Source organism: Rhinolophus sinicus, linkage group LG01 (assembly GCF_036562045.2).
Source record: "Rhinolophus sinicus isolate RSC01 linkage group LG01, ASM3656204v1, whole genome shotgun sequence".
Taxonomy (NCBI): Eukaryota; Metazoa; Chordata; class Mammalia; order Chiroptera; family Rhinolophidae; genus Rhinolophus; species Rhinolophus sinicus.
In genome coordinates, this window is record NC_133751.1 from 10,669,491 (window position 1) to 10,685,946 (window position 16,456).

General features: G+C 50.0%; 1 protein-coding gene across 1 annotated transcript in view; it reads left to right on the forward strand.

Annotated features, from left to right (window-relative positions):
• The window catches only part of URB1 (URB1 ribosome biogenesis homolog), a 65,605-nt gene that overhangs the window by 18,539 nt on the left and 30,610 nt on the right, over positions 1-16,456 (forward strand). Inside the window, exons 10-21 of the mRNA XM_019730177.2 lie at positions 561-698; positions 3,247-3,420; positions 4,121-4,250; positions 4,881-4,997; positions 6,537-6,649; positions 8,879-8,998; positions 10,457-10,573; positions 11,043-11,181; positions 11,949-12,119; positions 13,100-13,293; positions 14,678-14,899; positions 15,596-15,775. Of these exons, the coding sequence (XP_019585736.2) occupies positions 561-698; positions 3,247-3,420; positions 4,121-4,250; positions 4,881-4,997; positions 6,537-6,649; positions 8,879-8,998; positions 10,457-10,573; positions 11,043-11,181; positions 11,949-12,119; positions 13,100-13,293; positions 14,678-14,899; positions 15,596-15,775 (1,815 nt within the window). The remainder of the gene's footprint in view (positions 1-560; positions 699-3,246; positions 3,421-4,120; positions 4,251-4,880; positions 4,998-6,536; positions 6,650-8,878; positions 8,999-10,456; positions 10,574-11,042; positions 11,182-11,948; positions 12,120-13,099; positions 13,294-14,677; positions 14,900-15,595; positions 15,776-16,456) is intronic.

The following is a 16,456-nucleotide window of genomic DNA, read 5'->3' on the forward strand; positions in this document are numbered from 1 at the left end:
CTTGTGGCCAGCCCCCCTGGGCACTGCTTTGGTTCTCCCGGGGAAGGGGAGGGGGCAAGTGCACGGCGTTTGCCAGCCTGGGTGTGAATCCTTGCTTCTCTGCTAACTACCTGTGTGTCCCTAGGGACATTACTTAACCTCACTGAAGCCTAATTTTGCTTCTGTAAACTTTTAAAATTAAATATAAACTATCCCTACCCCATAGGGTTGTCATGAATCACTGAAAAGGTCACATGACAGGTGCCTGTCAAGCACGTTACAATAACATGGCTGTTCTCGCATTGACTTACTTGTCATCAGAGGTTTTAAGAGGCTCCCAGACCACAGGCCGAGCTCTGCTTAAGGTCACTTCCCTGGTAACAGCCAGTCTCGTGACCTGACTTGTCTCTAACAAGTGGGTTTGGAGGTTAGTGTCCTGGACCCTGTGCCTTGTGGCAAGCCTGCGACTTTTGTCACGATGGTTGTTTCATTGGAATGTGGCACTGTTGGGTGCCTACCGTTAGCCTCAGGTTTGAAATGCAATCTCTGGCACCAGCTCATTCTCTTTCTCCTTCTCACAGATCTATGAGGCCCAGCCGGACATTTCCCGGGCGTTTCAAACCAGAGAGTTTATCCCTTTGCCTCGGCTTCTGGCAATGGTGATGGTAACCACCGTGCCTCCGGTGTGCAATAAGATCATGTTCACCCAGGCACTAAACGTAAGTGGTCATCCTGCTTCTAGAACTTTCTCCTACTCACCCTGCTGGCAGTGCTGGGGAGCATTCTGAGAGTGCTGGCCTGGACTGGGTTGTGGTTTGTCAGTGGTCCTTCAGGGTGTTCCCTGTGTCCTGGGGAAGGGACCCTGGAGCCCAAGGCCCATTCCTGCCAGGAGGTGGGGTGACTGCACCCCCAGAACTGAGCTCGGAGCTCTGCATCCCTCCACGCTCTCTAGGCCTGCCTGAAGATGGGGGCGTGTTGGAATCACAGGAAGAGAAGTGTGTTCAGCCACAGCCTAGTGTCTTGCATGGAAGTCTCATTAGTTTGGAATTTTTGGACAGGATAGGACTGAAATTTGCCTCACAACTCTTCCGTTAATGTTTTAAGTGACTAGTGTTAAGTTTTCTGGGAAACATGTACTTTGAAGACCAACTGTTTCAGGCATTTTTGGAGGGTATGTTCATGGAAAAAGATTTATCCTTCAATTTCATATCATTATTTATTATAAAAGGTCCCCAAGTTCCATCAGGAGCCATATTCCGAGGGACTTATTGTGGCCTTAGGTGATTGACTGTGAGTTGCTGGCACACGTGGGTCCAGGCTCTGCCAGCCCTTCCTGAATCCAGGTTACCTCAAGACCTACCTGGGTTGGCCAGGTATTCAGAGGGGTACAGGGCCTGGCGTTTCTTTGGGGGGGGTGGAGTCCCCATCTTTCTGGGCAGGTGGGGTTGTGTAAACACAGCAGGCCCAGGGTCTGCCGTGGTGGGTTGCACAGGCCTGAGAGTGGTGGCCTGGTGGTGATGGGGCAGTTACTATAAAGTGGCAGAGACGCCTTAGATGGCACAGTGGGATTAAGCAGTTTTTGATACTCATCCAGGCTTTGTGCTCAGAGTGGGTAGTGGGGTGAGGCGTAGAGAGAAGGGGGCCTGTGTGGGACTAGGCAGAAAGGTCTTTTGTTCTGGTTGCCAAATCATAAGAACCAAAATTAGGACCCAGCTAGCTTGCCCATTTATTTTGTGGAAGACACAAAATTTTTTAACTCAAAGGGCTTGCAAGAAAGTAGAATTGAAAGGAATGTTAGCTGCTGCCTCTATGGGAAGAACAGTTTCATCTGGCTGGCTGCATTTATGCCCCCCTTCAAGCTGACTCGAGGCAGCCTGGGTCTGTCTCTCATGGTGTTGCCTTAGGAGAGGGGCTTCCATCCCCTGGACAGAGTGGCTACAGGACGAGGTAGAGGCCACGGCTTTCTCTCCTGCCAGCGCTGCCCTCCTGTGCAGGGCCATGGCCGGTGAGGGGCGGCTACCGCTCTGTCTGCTCAGTGGGCCCTTCCTGAGCTGTGACGCACCCTGAGTGAGGCCCGTGAGTCAGGTGGACCTAGGCAGTGGGGTCACGAGGCTGTGGGGTTTGGGTTTGTTTTTGTTATTTTACATTTTTCTTTTATTCTTCACATGTTATCTGAAAATTTTTAATAGCATACATTTTAGAATCACAAAGAAAAGAGTTAGCTTATTTTAGAATAGGAAATGAGGTGTCTGGAGGTGGAGTCTGGGGCTGTTGGTTGAGCTTCGTGCTACAGGCCGTCAAGTGTACATGTGAACTTGTTTGGGCCCTGCCTCAGATGTGATTGTGGGGCGGAAGTCATTATTGGTTTCGGATGTTTCATGTAGTGCTGCTGTAGCATATAGCGTACATACAAAATGAAACCCCACTAACTGGAATGTTGGAATGAGGTGTCCTAGTTATTAAATTAAAAGTCCATCAGAAAAACTTTCCATTTCTATCTGAGTGTAAATCTATAAATCTAAGCAGCAACTGGTATTTCCAGACTTGACTGTTCTCAGGAATCAGCTGGGACCAGTCGAGTTGGCCTGGGCTGGGGCCTGAGGTTGTGTGTATCTCCTGAGCACCCAGGAGATCCCCTCGCTGCTGCTGGCCCAGAAGTGACTAGCCAGGATCTCGTCTTGCCCTCTTTTTGGCAATAGCACAGGTTCTGGAACCTTCCTCAATCCCTGCAATGAGTGAGAATTGTGAAGACTCTCCTGCTGTCATTCGGAATACAACTAGCAAATGTGGGTGTTGGAGGCTTGGGATCAGGGGCTGCATGTTTACCGAGCCTAGAGGTGGTTGTTCCTACTAAACTACCGACGCCTTTGCTTGTCATGGCTCCCCCTGGTGTGAAACGCTTTTTTAGGGGCTGGTTGGCATCTGGCAAGAGCTTGGCTATTGTTGGTACAGATAATCCATATGAGCTGAGTGGTTTTCAGAGAAGACTTACCCAAAACAGACAATGAAACAAAAATAAAAAATAACTCTCCAACCCTTCCTTTAATAACCGCCTTCATGGCAACTGCTGAAGTCAGATCTGCAGAGGTCAAGAGGGCAGGGTCGCCGGGCCACCTCCTCTCATGGCGTAGAGGCCAGCCGTCTCACACAGCTTCCCTGAGGGGGACCTGAGAAAGGGCGAAAGCCATCCAAGCCTGGGGCTCGGGAGAGCAGTGTCCACCAGTGCAGCCTAAAGACATTTGTGGATTTGACTCTTTTTCTTCCCAGTTGGACAGCAAATCAGTGAAACACACAGCGTTGTCCCTTGTTTCCTTCATTTTGAAGAGAGCATTAAAAACTCTTGACTACTGCCTGAATAAAGAGGTGTGGCAAGCGTCCGGCATGTACACGGCCGCGATGATGGAAGACTTTATGCGGCTCTTCAGAGAAGCCCTGAGTAAGGTAGGCACGGAAGCCAGACTTGGCCTTTGCAGGGAAGTTTCCAGGGCTTTCCTTAACAGATGTCCCAGGTAAGCACACCGGGTGGTAAAGGCAGTCTTGGGAGCACAGACGGTGGGTGTGAAGTGAAGTGGTTGGGGTGCTCCTGGGGCCTAAGTGTCACCAGGAGCTATTGTGTTCTTTCCCCTCCCCCAACCACTGCACACGCACGCTGGACTGGGGCCACAGTCAGGCACCGGGTAGCTGGGAAGCCCCTCTTATTCCCTCCTCCCCATGGCTTTTTCTGGTAATTCAGGAAGGCCAGTCATCTGCAGACTGGCCAGCTGCCCTGGAAGAGCCACGGTCTTGCTGGGCAGGTCCCCCCAGAGGGTCATAAGGATGTCTTTCTTTGTTCCCAGGGCCTTGCTCAGGTGAATGAGTCTTAAGGGGTTTGTTTTAATTGTCAGCACTTGTTTTTTTTTACCAAATTTTTGTTGTGTACAGTTCTGGGAATCATACCTCAGAACAGAGCTCACAGAGGATGTGGGCCTGTTCTCACCCTGCACCCCCTCTTTCTACACACACACACACACACACACACACACACACACACACACGCTCACACCTTCCGTCTGTGTTGAGCTTCTCTTAGTAGGTTCAGTTCATTTGTTTCTCTTCCTCGTTTAATGTGTCTCGTTTTTTGTTTCTTTGTTTTCCCTTTTAGATTTTACCAGACCTGAACACCATCGTGTGGGTCTGGCAGTCACTTAGAAAACAAGAGACAAAACAAGATAACGAAAAAGGAAAGAAAAAGGGCAACAGGAGTCCTGTGGCCTGCATGGCTCCCCAGTGCGGTGAGGACTCCGTGGGGTGTCTGCTGTGTGCAGACAGAGCTGACACAAGAGCGTGAATCCTCTGTCCTTTGCTTGGAGAGAAGACTGAGAATGGAATCTCAGAGTGAATTCTGACATGAATTAGCAATGTGCCCGAGCCTTCCGCATGCGCTGTCTCTATAAAGACTTGAGCGACGGGTGCCATGGGCTCAGATCTGTCAGTGGGGTGCCCTTTTTTGCTGTGCAGAGGGAGGCAGGCTCCAGGGTCCCCCCTGGTAAGGAGATACACTGACTCAGACCTTGTTACTAGCCAGGCAAGGGGCTTTGTATCTTATATCTGCATCCTACTAATCCTTACGGTGGCCCTGCAAGGGTAGGCATTATTGTGTCCCCATTATTCGGAAGACACTGGAGCCCAGAGAGACAGAGTAGCTTTAACCTGTCTGAGGTCACAGCAGTGAAACAGGGGCTGTTTGAATAGTCCTGACTTTTTCACCACATTCACTCCCTAACTTTAGTTCCGTAGGGGTCTGTCTGCTCAGCGGGCAGTTGACAACACTGGGTCACGGGCAGCTTGACTACTTACCGATTGTTGATGAAGGACAAAGAACACGTGTGTTTCCTAATTCAAGCTGCTTTATTTTGGTTCAGACGATGCAGAAACCGTTCTTCTGAAAGCCGTCCTGCTGCAGGTCATATGCCTCTACCAGAAGGTGGTACCGCACGTGGTCACGCAGTACAACTTTGACTTCAGCAAGCTCCTGAAAGGTGCGTCGCAGGGGACATGGGCACCCTTCTGCTCTGTCTGCCAGCGGGGATGGAGGAAGCAGATAAACCAGCGCAGAGCCCTCACAGCGAGGACCAGGAAGGGTGGTGGGCTGTTTGGCCGGCGTGCGTGAGCCACCAGCCTGCTGCTTTTCAGGAGGACCAATATTTTTTAAATAGCAACTCTTCCCTACGTAAGTATTAGGTGAACATTGAGCAGCAGCGAGAGAGGAGAAGGCAGAAGCCAGCCAGTTTGTGTTGCCTGCCATGAACTGTCCACAAATCAGATCATGTGATAATTTATAAAGCCTCTTTTCAGAGGGGTGCAGACACAGGAACCTCTCAGAAGGGCGTCCTGTTCATACTTTTGACATAGTTACTCATATTTTACCTAGTGAGTCAGGTTCAAATCACATCTTGTACATGTAACATGATACCTGTCCCGCCATGTTTTGTTTTTGGGTTTTTTAAAAATTTATCATTGGCAACAAATACTGCCTGTCATTCTATTTTTTCTTTCTTTCTTTTTTTTTAATTTTTATTGGGGAATACTGGAGAACTGTGTGTTTCTCTAGGGCCCATCAGCTCCAAGTCGTCCTTCAATCTAGTTGTGGAGGGTGCAGCTCCACTCCAAGTCCAGTCGCCGTTTTCAACTGGCAACCTTGTTGTTGAGAGCTCGCACTCTGACCAATTGAGCTATCTGGCCACCCCTCCAAAAGCTCAACAGCAGCTCATTGTCTTCAATCTAGTGGAGGGTGCAGCTCACTGGCCCATGTGAGAATCGAACTGGCAACCCTGTTGTTCAGAGCTTGGGCTCTAACCAACTGAGCTATCCGGCAGCCCCCGCCGTGTTTTCTTGATGGGAAAGTTTGTCTAATAAAATTGACTTTAATTTGGCCTACAGAAGAAGACCTGCAGAAATATCATTCCTGGGATGTATATAAACAAGTGAAGTAGTTCTATTCAAAGCTGTAATTAACTTTTTAATTGACATGAAAGGTTCTCTTTGCTGTGAGAATAGGAAATATACTAGAATGTGGCCATTTAGTATTTAGTAGCTATGTCCTTCCCAATCGAAGAGAAACCCAGAAATCAGGCCAGAGGGTAAGGACCCAGTCTTGGGTGGCCATAATCTGCTCACAAAACGCTTGCAATCTGGGGAGCAAGGCCCGTGCCCCACGCAGGGGGTGTGACATGAACTGGAGACTGCAGCTGGAGGGCAGCATGGGGTGCAGGGAGGGCATCGAGCTATAGGAAGAGGTCAGTGTGGGCCAAGTGGCAGGGCAGGCGTCTTTGGGCAAGTGGCATCTGGGATTCTTGTTAACGGATTTGGATAGACTTCAGAGGGGGAGGGGTGTCAGGTGAGGTGTCTGGGCAGAGCGGTGGGCCTGTCTGAGGGTGACCACAGGACCGGGAGGAGGACTCCTGCAGCCTTCTTTTCAGACGAGCAGTTCCTCGTCTGGTCCTTTGGGCCGGAGCAGCAGTGGCTGGGCGCCTGCCTCTCCATGACTTCTTGCCTGTTTTCCTCTTTCCCGCCCGCAGGCATCATCTCAGAGCAGGGCCTTCGAGAGGAGGTACCTCCCATCCTGCAGCACCACATTCTGAAGGTGGCCCTGGAACTTCCGGCCAGCAAGTTTTTGTGGTTAAAGGCACAGGTAGGAAACTGAGGGCCACCCCGACCCCCTTTCCCCCCGCCCCAGCTGCCTTCCATCCTTAGCGATCCTGCAGGCTTGCTAGCTTTTTGGCCTGGGAATTTCTAACTGAAACAACAGGACCTGACGGGGTTGGGGGCACGAAGGGAGATTTTAACGGTTCTCCTTTTAGAGACACATCTAGAGCAGAGGTGAGGTCCTGATTCGTGAGCCAGGGGTCTTGCAACTCTTTGCTTTTGCAAAATAAGGCACTTCATGTGTCCTTACTGAAAATATATTGTTGCTGGGTACTGGGAGTTTCTGTATTTTTTATCTTGACTATTTTACATTTTTCTTGTCATTGTAAAACCTTTGAGAAAATAAAATAAAATATATTCCTTCTCCTTGGTCCTCATCCTGGAAGAACTTAAGACAGAGATAGAAATCGGTATCCAAGCTTGAGGCTGGTGGAAGAAATCACTTGAGATTGCTGGCATTTTTCTGTCTTTAATAATGTCTTCTAGGACTTTCTGGAGAACGTAATGTTGAATCATAAAGGGAACTTAGCATTTAACATATATAACCTGTGTATTTAAACACGAGGTGATGTATCACTTTTGTCTAAAGGGGGAAACATGACCAGGCAAAATTAAGCATCGTCTGAGTGTGTTTCTCAGTAGCTCAGATGACTTTTTTAGTGACTTAGGTCTTATTTAAGATCTTATGGAACCAATAGCATGGAAATGTATGTGGCATCTTCACGTGTGATATTTCCGGAAAGGCGTAAGGATGCCGCGGCACTGGGATTTTGTATTTCCCCTGAGTCCCCTCCCTCAGGCTCACCAGCATCCTAGCTGAGGATCATTCTTACGGAGAACTTACTGTGTCAGCTCATTTACCACCACTTCCAGACAAGGCAGCTGGAGCACAGAGTGGTTAGGAAACTTCTGCAGCGTCCCAGCCAGAAGTGGAGGTCCCAGGATTGGACCCAGGCAGCTACCCAGAGCCCAGCTCTCAACCTTTATACCCCACTGAGGTCACTGCCACGGCCCCATAACGATGACAAGACAGGGGTATTACTTAGTTTTTCAGCCCAGTTGAACAGGGCTAATGAGATCTTGATGATTTAGTTAGAAAGTAAACAGAAGCCTCTTACTTTGAAACATCTGGTATTAAAATGTTCATTTATATCCTGTATCCCTGCTGGGCTTCAGGAACATTGGCACTTCCCATGTTCAGGGTCAACCTCATGGTCACAGCTTCAGGGTCACTCCAGCGAGACAGAGTCAGTGGAGTTTGGGCCAGGAAGCTGGAGCTCTGTGCACTTCTCTGAGATGTGTTCAAAGCCCAAAATCCTTTGCAAGAGGCTAAATTATGTATAAGGAATCGATTTTGTCAGCACCAGCATCCTGCTGAAATGCAGCGAGCACAGCTTGTCACCGTGTCAGGTAGCCCTGAGTCGCATCCTTCTCCACCACCCACCAGGTGGTGCCAGGTCTGCACCAGGGCTCTCTGGGCTTGATTCCCAGCTTGGACGCTAAACAGCTAGGTACCTGCTTGTGCCTCAGTGTCCACATGTGTAAAATGGGAATAACAGTTGTGCCCACCTCAGGATTGTTGGGAGGATAAAGTGAGGCAGTGTATGTAAAAAAGCAAGAATGGCACTGGCAGGCCGGTCCGATGGCTCAGGCGGTTGGAGCTCCGTGCTCCTAATGCCGAAGGTTGCCGGTTCGATTCCCACATAGGCCAGTGCCAGATGGCTCAGTTGGTTGGAGTGCGGGCTCTCAACCACAAGGTTGCCGGTTCGACTCCCACAAGGGATGGTGGGCTGAGCCCCCTGCAACTGGACCTGGAGCTGAGCTGCGCCCTCCACAACTAAGATTGAAAGGACAACAACTTGACTTGGAAAAAGTCCTAGAAGTACACACTGTTCCCCAATAAAGTCCTGTTCCCCTTCCCCGAAAAAAAAAAAAAGAATGGCACTGGCACATGATGAAGGCCACCATGAAGAGGGCCACCTTGTTGCTCCCTGTTACTGCTCTTTATAATCACTACAACTGGGGCCTTTGGGGGTTTGGGGTGAGTTACTTAACTTCTGAGGTTCCTTGTATACAAAACCCCAGCAGTCTTGACAAGGTGTAGTTAAAATGAGATAAGAGGCCTGGAAGCATACTGGGCACACAGTAACCTGTTTGCTCAGCAAATAGTGGCCTGTTATGTTTATGTCATTCTGTGCTGTTGTTCAAACTCCAGGAAGGCCCAGAGGCAGAAATTATTGGAGGAGAACGATCCGTGTTTTACTTACTGATGAAAATGTTTGTGACCAGTAGCCATTTACAACTCAAGACATCAACCAAACTTCTGATCATAAAGGTGAGTATTTTCTACCAGTTCCGAATTCTGAGAAGCATTTTATAAAGTCCTTCTTATAAGTACGTGCTTAGTCAATAGTTGAATTAAGGATGTCTTAGGACTATTGTAATTTAAAAATAGAAGGTTTTATGGCAGTTTTAATTTATTTTGTCTTAAACTTGGCTGCATTCCTGAGAGGCAGCATGGTGGAGTGGGAAAAGCATCCACTTTGAAGTCTGTTCCTAGATTTGAGTCCTGGTTCTACCACTTGCTGGGTGGCATTGGAGAAATTACATAACCTCTCTGAACTTCGCTTTCCCATAGTGAATGGGAATAATAAAGCTGTAGGTTGCAGAGGAGATTACATGTGATAAAATAGTAGGTTATGCCTCACACGTTCTGGGCTCAATAAATATTAGATTTCTGGCTCTCCAGGGAACTGTGTAATAGGCGATGCCTCTCTCCCTCATCTTCAGCCTTTTGACCGCACCCATCACCCACAGGGCAGGTGTTGTCAATGTCAGTGGAAAGACATGAAGAGTTTGACTCTTTGCTTCTCTTCTTTCTTATACTTTATAGTCATTTTCCAGGGCTACGTCAGGTCTTGTAGCAGTAGGAAATCCGGATTCTCCTTTCTGCTGTGCAGCAGACATCTTGGGGGTGCTGCAGAAGTCACATTTGTCATCTTTCGAGTGCAAAGATTGTACCTTTCTTTGAAGAGCTGATAATCTTGCTGCCCTTCAGCCTCACCTGTGCTACTTGAAGGGTGGGAACGTCTAGGTCTTGCCCTCTGTACGTAGCCATTTCCTTGCAGATTGTGCAGGGTGAACTTGACCCAGCCAAGTGGCGTGATCACCAAGTGCCAACGTGGACTTGGCACAGTCGGACGTGCTGTTGGTGCACCCTGCTGCGGGACTTGTGCTGTGGGGCTGCTGAGACCCCGGGCCTCTGCCATCAGGCCATGGGGGTGTCACCCCCACAGGCCCAAGTCCTGCCTCATAACAGCCCCATTCTCTCAGAAATGGTGGGTGCTCCTTGCCCCGGGTCTGAGTCTTGAGGGGCCACACTGACAGGTTCATTATCTTAGAGAATCTCAGACAGGCTGGTTGAGTCCCCTGTGAGGGGTCAAGTCCTACACGTTTACCTGGAACTTTGTGAAAATCCAGGTAGAAAAATCAGACCCCTAAGTAGCAGCTGGACTTTTCCCTTATTATTATTAAGGAGTTGAAGGAAAGGAGTAAGCAGCAGCCGGACAAGGGATTATGTTCTCTGCCCGAGCACGGAATGCTCTTTTCCTCGTTTCCCTCAACAATGGAAGTGTTGTTTGGAAAGAAAAGCTTTTAGAGTAAAACTAGATGCAACTTGCACCCTTTGTGCTCCTTGGGTCTCTGTGTCGTGCTGGAGCAGTCAAAGCACGGCGACTCCCCCAGAAAGCAGGCTCCAGCCTGACTTTTTCCCTGCTGTTCTCCTTCCTGACAGATCCTGCGGGACACGGGGGTGTTTGAGTACACGTGGAAGGAGCTGGAGCTGTGGCTGGAGCACTTAGATAACACGGTGGAAGAGGAAAAAGAGACTGTGATTCAGTTTTTGGAACGTGTAAGCACATATTTTCTGAGTAAAGGAGCGTGTTCAGGGTAATTCTGAGTGATCCTCAGCATAATTCAGGCATTTTGATACCCCAGTGCCAAAAGGCCTCTCTTCCTGGCTTGCTTCCTAATTCTTGCTGACGTGTCAGAATCTTTTAGTTTTGGAATCTGTAAAATGGGAATATATTACCATGTGCTATTTAATTTCCTTTTAGGAATTTTGTTTTGCATGAGCAAACAATGGTATACTAAAAGTTATGTTAAAAGCAATGATATATATAAAAGGAGATTTTTAGTATATATATTTTAAAAAAATTCTACAACAAAACGTTTTTAAAAATTGCAGAAAAATTATTGTTCTTGTTAAGGCCCGTTAACATTTTAGCTTTTCTTTTTATTTTTCCATTGATATTTTGGGGCATTTTTTCATTTCATTTGTGACCATCTCACTGTTTATCACTTGGCTCTTTAATGCCCAGGTTTTATTGACATTGGTGGCAAATCCGTATTCATACACAGACAAAGCATCTGACTTTGTCCAAGAAGCCAGCACACTGCAGGCCAATGTGACAAAGCAGGACGCTGATGACGTCAGCATCCCCGTCTCCCACATCGACGGTAGGTGCCACGCCCTCCTGCCCTCCTTGGGTTCTGAAGATCGAGCTGCAGTGGCATATTAGAGAAAGAAAACAAGATCTGCATTAAAGGTCACCCAGAGTGTAGACGTCCCATTTCTTTCTGTCACAGGTCAGCCTACTGTGCAAATGAAAGTTGCCATATTTGTTCATGTAATGGGAGCTATGTACAGAGCTTATCTATCTGCTGGGTTATTTTTATTTGTGCAGTGTTTACTGTATGCCAGGTGCTGATCTAAGCTCTTTATAAACCTTAAGTATATAACCTCATTAACAGCCCTAAGCAGGGGTATTATTCTCAAATTATATATTGATAAGGCAGCTGAGGCACAGAAAGGTTAAGCAACCTGGTTAGCCTCACACAGGCAGCGTACCAAAGTCAGGGCTTGAATCCAGACACTCGGGCCCCGCCCTCTGCTTTAACCCTTCCACTCGTTGGCTTCTCAGATTTTGGCTTGTTTGCCTGAATGTCCAGGTGACAGTTCCTGGGCTTCTGTGTGTCACCTGAGGAAACTTCATCCTAGTATCACTGAGCTGGATATCCTGGCAAAGGTCTTAAGCTGTTGCAGGCAGTGTCCTCATCTATGTGGAACCAAACTTCGTATTCAGCATTTTTCCCTGAGAGAAGTTTAGCGTTTACTTTTTCTCCTTTTGCACATGTTCTCTCGCTCTTCCCTCCCTGTGGGCTTCTTTGCAGTAGAGCCCTTGGCTGGCTCTTGCCTCCGCTTGATCCCTGCCTCTCTGTCTCAGACGTTCTCGACATGGTGGACGTCCTGGTGGAAGGCAGCGAAGGCTTGGATGAGGAAATTGGCGCCTTACTGAACGAAGACATGGCCCTGCTCACATTCCCATTCAGTGCCGTGGTCCCCGCAGCCCTAGAAGCCAGGAATAAGCTGCTCCTCGGGACAGAAAATGCAGCAGGTACCCTGTGTAGTCAGGATGTTGTGGGTGCATCAGATCCGCCGGGGGTCTTAGGTAGGAGGTGGGATTGCAGGGCCTCTGGCAATGGTTGCTGAAAACCCAGAGCAGCAAGAGTTCAGACCCTCCACAGTGATCTTTCCCAGAGGCAGAGCTAAGCGTGCGGATAGGAATTGCAAGGCTGGGAAATCAGTCATTTGAAGGATGAATCTGAAATAATGTGTTTGCATGGCCTCATGGCCACCTGCTATAACACTGATCTTTTCAATATTTATTCTTGATATCTTGATGCTAAGGTATGAGATTTTCGTATTTGCTCAGTACCCAGGCACTTTAGACCCAAGGAAGCACTCACAGATCACAGTGGTGTAATTAGTTAGTATTGCTCAGGCTTTGCTGCAGTAATAAATAAGCACTCCCCCAACATGTCAATGGTTTAATGAGGAAAGGTCTCTTTGTTGACTTTGTCATAGTCCAGTACAGGTCAAGTTGTTCTGGGCGGCTGTCCCCCGGCAGCTAGCATAGGGATCTAGGCTGCTCCTGTCGTGTAGCAGTGCCATCTCCACCTGTGGTTCCCAAGGTCACTGTGGAAGTGCTAGAGAGTCAGGCAGGGGTGTTATGGCTGGGCCTGGAGGAGGGTAAACTAGTCATGTGTCTCGATGTAACTGCAAGGGAGGCTGTGTGTCAAGGAAGAGGAAGTAGATTGATGAGCACTGAGCAACTCCTGCTCCCAGGTGGCTTTGCCTCACCTCTTCTCTACCTGGGCCTTAGCACCTGAAGTACGACTGTTTAATAAAATGGAGCCTTGTGAGGCCTCCGGTGGTGGTATCTGCCTTCCAGAATGGTTATGTGACCCCTCGTGCAGTCAGCATGAATTTTCCTGGTCTTGAATAGACCAGGTGAGAGAAAGTTGGTGTTATTGATGGATCCCAGAAGGCTGGTCCCACCAAGCCTCTCCTGGCATGCATCTCATTCCTTTGCAGGAGAAAGCGTGGTGACGTACCTGACAGCGGTGCTGACGGACCTCCTGCACACCCAGAGAGACCCTCTGGCTCTGTGTCTTCTGCTCCAGGCCTATGACAAGTCGGAGCCTCCAGTCCTACCTTGCTCTCATCAGCTGTCCCGGTTCAACAGATACTACAGCCTGTGGATCCCAGAGCCAGCCCGAGGGGCCTCGGTGAGCGGCGGCTGCAGCGGCAGTGCCTGCTCCTGCAGAAACCAGGCCTTTCCCTAGGAAACCCTGGCAGTGTCTTCCTGCCAAGGCCACAACTGTGTCGCTTTACAGGGTGCAGCTTGTAGGGTGAAATTTCCTAACCCAGTATCCCCTGCATAAGAGAGGAAGCTGAGGAGTGTCATGGCTGCCTGGCTTAAGGGGCTGAGACAGGTCGTGGTGCTGCTGCGGAATTGAATTTCCCTCCGGCTGCTGTACAGTTGCTAATTACATTCAAGCTTTGGGGCAGGAGGTTGCTTTTTCTTTTCTCCTCACTAAGTGACCTGTGCCCACTTGGCATGCCCCTGAACTTCTCATGCTCAGCGGTCAGACCTGGCCCCACAGGCCCCATTCTGCTGAAACTGGGAAAGTACAGGGAGGAAGGCAGGGAGGAAGAATGGATTTTCTTTTGGTGGGGAAACATTCTCAGCATGGAGTGCTGAGTTCTGGCTCCAACCCATAGCCCATGCTCTTCACAAGTGTCGCCCCCTGTCCCCACATGATAGGCCAGGGTTAGGAACTGGTTATAGCCGTATAGCAGCTCGTGGGGCTCTGGACAGTGCAGGGCTGCACTGGTGGGTCTCGAAGTGCAAGTGTCTGCTCTGTTGAGTAGGTGGGAGCAGTGGTCCTCGCCCTCGCAGGTGCATTGGAATTCCCTGGAGGCTCCTCCCCCAGCAAGTCTGATAGAGCAGGTCTGAGTGGGCCCCGGGAATTTGCAGCTTAGCAAGTGCCCGGGCATGCGGCTGCTGGTCCAGGGACCCCACCTGGACACCTGCTGAGTTTCAGGACACATGCTCGTATAGCCTAGTTTTATTGGCCTTAGGAAGTGGGGTATTTGGAGTTACAAAAATAGAAGGCACGAGGGGCAAATAAAGAAGGCATTTTGGGAATGATGTGAGAGGAAATGAACAACTCCAGAAACTGGTCTTTACATTGCCTTCTTATCCTCTCAATGAGCTACTCCAACCGACGCTCCTGGGTGAGGGCCACAGAGCCGGCTCCCTTACGGGGCATGATTTCCCAGTTTCCAGTGATGAATCACAGTGGTTCCTGGAGTGAAGTTACCTCTGTCACATGCGTCCTTTGTGGCAGTGTCTGTTCCAAGCCGTGTAACTGCCCCTGAGTCAGGACCTTCGCATTAACACACTCTGGGAAAGTACGTGTGACTGATAATATCGGGACTTAAGTTACTTATAGGCCATGTGGTTACATATTTGTTAATGTGAATACGTGATTACCGTGAAAGTCCCTTTGTTGTGAACGTCAGCCTGTACCTGTTCGCCAGGCCATGCACCTTTTTCATCCCTTGCGCTTTGTCTTTCCTCTTCCCGGCTGTTGCTGTCTCCCAAAGTGGCTTCAGACGCCGCCGGGCAGCCTGGCCCCTCAGGATACCTCCTCCTCCTGCTTCAGTGTCCTTCTGCAGATGGCCTACGAGAGTGAGAGCGCGCTCCTGGACGAGCGAGTCCAGGCGCAGCTGCGGGCGGCCCTGCCTCGCCTCCCACTGCACCGGGTCCTGCGCTCGGTGAAGCACGTGCTGCTATACCTGGGGAGCACCGTGGAGAACTTCGGCCAGGTCAGCGCTGCTCCCAGATCTGCAGCTCAGAACACGGCCTCTGAGGCGGGTCCAGAGCCGCTGACAGCACTGATAAGAGTCCTGGGGTCATGCTGTACTCCACACTTGGGAGAGCAGTGACCTGACACGTAGGGCCACAGGGCCAGCCTGCAACTCCAGGCCCAGGCGGCTGGTTGAGTGCTCTACATGCCTGGTGGTCTCGTCTCTCTGGAGCACAGAGGCGGGTTAAGCACCATTGTCTCCAGGCCTTAGTTGTAAACCAAGCAAATCCCTCAGCAGCTGCAGACAGGGGGCTACGTGCAGCTGAACTTGTCACTGGGGCAGCTGTCAGTGTGGATGGGGCCCTGCCCACAACAGACACACCGCAGATGGCCAGGCAGCCCCACTTTCATAAGTTTTAATTCAGTAGTTCATTGGTGAGATTTCTGTCCCTGATGTGGTTTATAGATTTTTAGATTAGGCTTTGAAGTGGGCCTTTCCCTCATTTTGGTCAAAACCTGTGTATTTCATCAGGATTTAGGAGGACACATCCTACTGGGAAGTCACTGAAGTTATCAGCATTTGACAAGCAGTGGCCATTCCAGCCAGCCTCCCTCCTCCGTCCTTGTTAGTGGTGACATTGCCCCTCTGGTCAGGGAGGGAGCTGGCAGTGCCGGTGGCGGTGACATAGCCCTTCCCTGGCTCTCGTCCCCACAGCTGGGCAGAAGCACGGGGCCTCCCCTCCTGCAGCTCTTCCTGGATCTGCTCAGGAGCCTGGTCATCCACTGTGAGCAGCTGGACGCCCAGAACAGGCAGAAGTATGAGGCCGCGCAGGCCGAGGCCGACCTCTTCCTGGACATGGAGTCCGTGGCGTCGCTGGAGTTGGCCAATGACAAGGTACTGCCACCCGCGTCTGCGTCTCCTGCCTGCTGGCCTTTTCTTGTCAAGTCACAGAGAGGCTTTCCCTCCACTTCTGATTAAAAACAAGTATGTGTTCATTGTAGGGACCTGCAGGAGATTATTGAGGGGACGGTAAAGCCACCCTTAACCCCTTCACCCAGATATAAGCACGGGTTCATTTGCACGTTCATCTTCCCAGTCAGCTCCCTGTGCTCACACCCTCCCTCCCTGCAGCAGTTTCCCGCACGCTGTGTGCTGTGAGCATCTTGAGAAACTCGGTGTGACTGTTTTCCCCTGAAATGCTGCCGCTGCTGAGTGCAGGCCAGGCAGTGGGGGCTTTCACTGTGAACATACAGAGTAAATGTCCTGCTCCGGGAAGGATGAGCCTCGCTCTCCTCTTGTTAGTCTGGAAGTGGGCTGTTTAGTGGGCCAGGGCGATCTTTCTCATACGATTTGGTTTGTTTTCCTGGTTTCAGGAAGGAAGCATGTTCCTTAGTTCGCGGCTTCCTTCTTCGACCTCCAAGTGGACTTACTTGGGGGTGTCTGTTGGCACAGGACTTGTTTGGGGGTGTCTGCCGGTCGGCCTGTGGCAAAGCAGCCCTAACATGGACCTGTGCTTTGTTTTTTCTAACTGGCCAAGCTCGGGTGGAAAGTGCGATAGGCTCCTCTTTTCTTCCC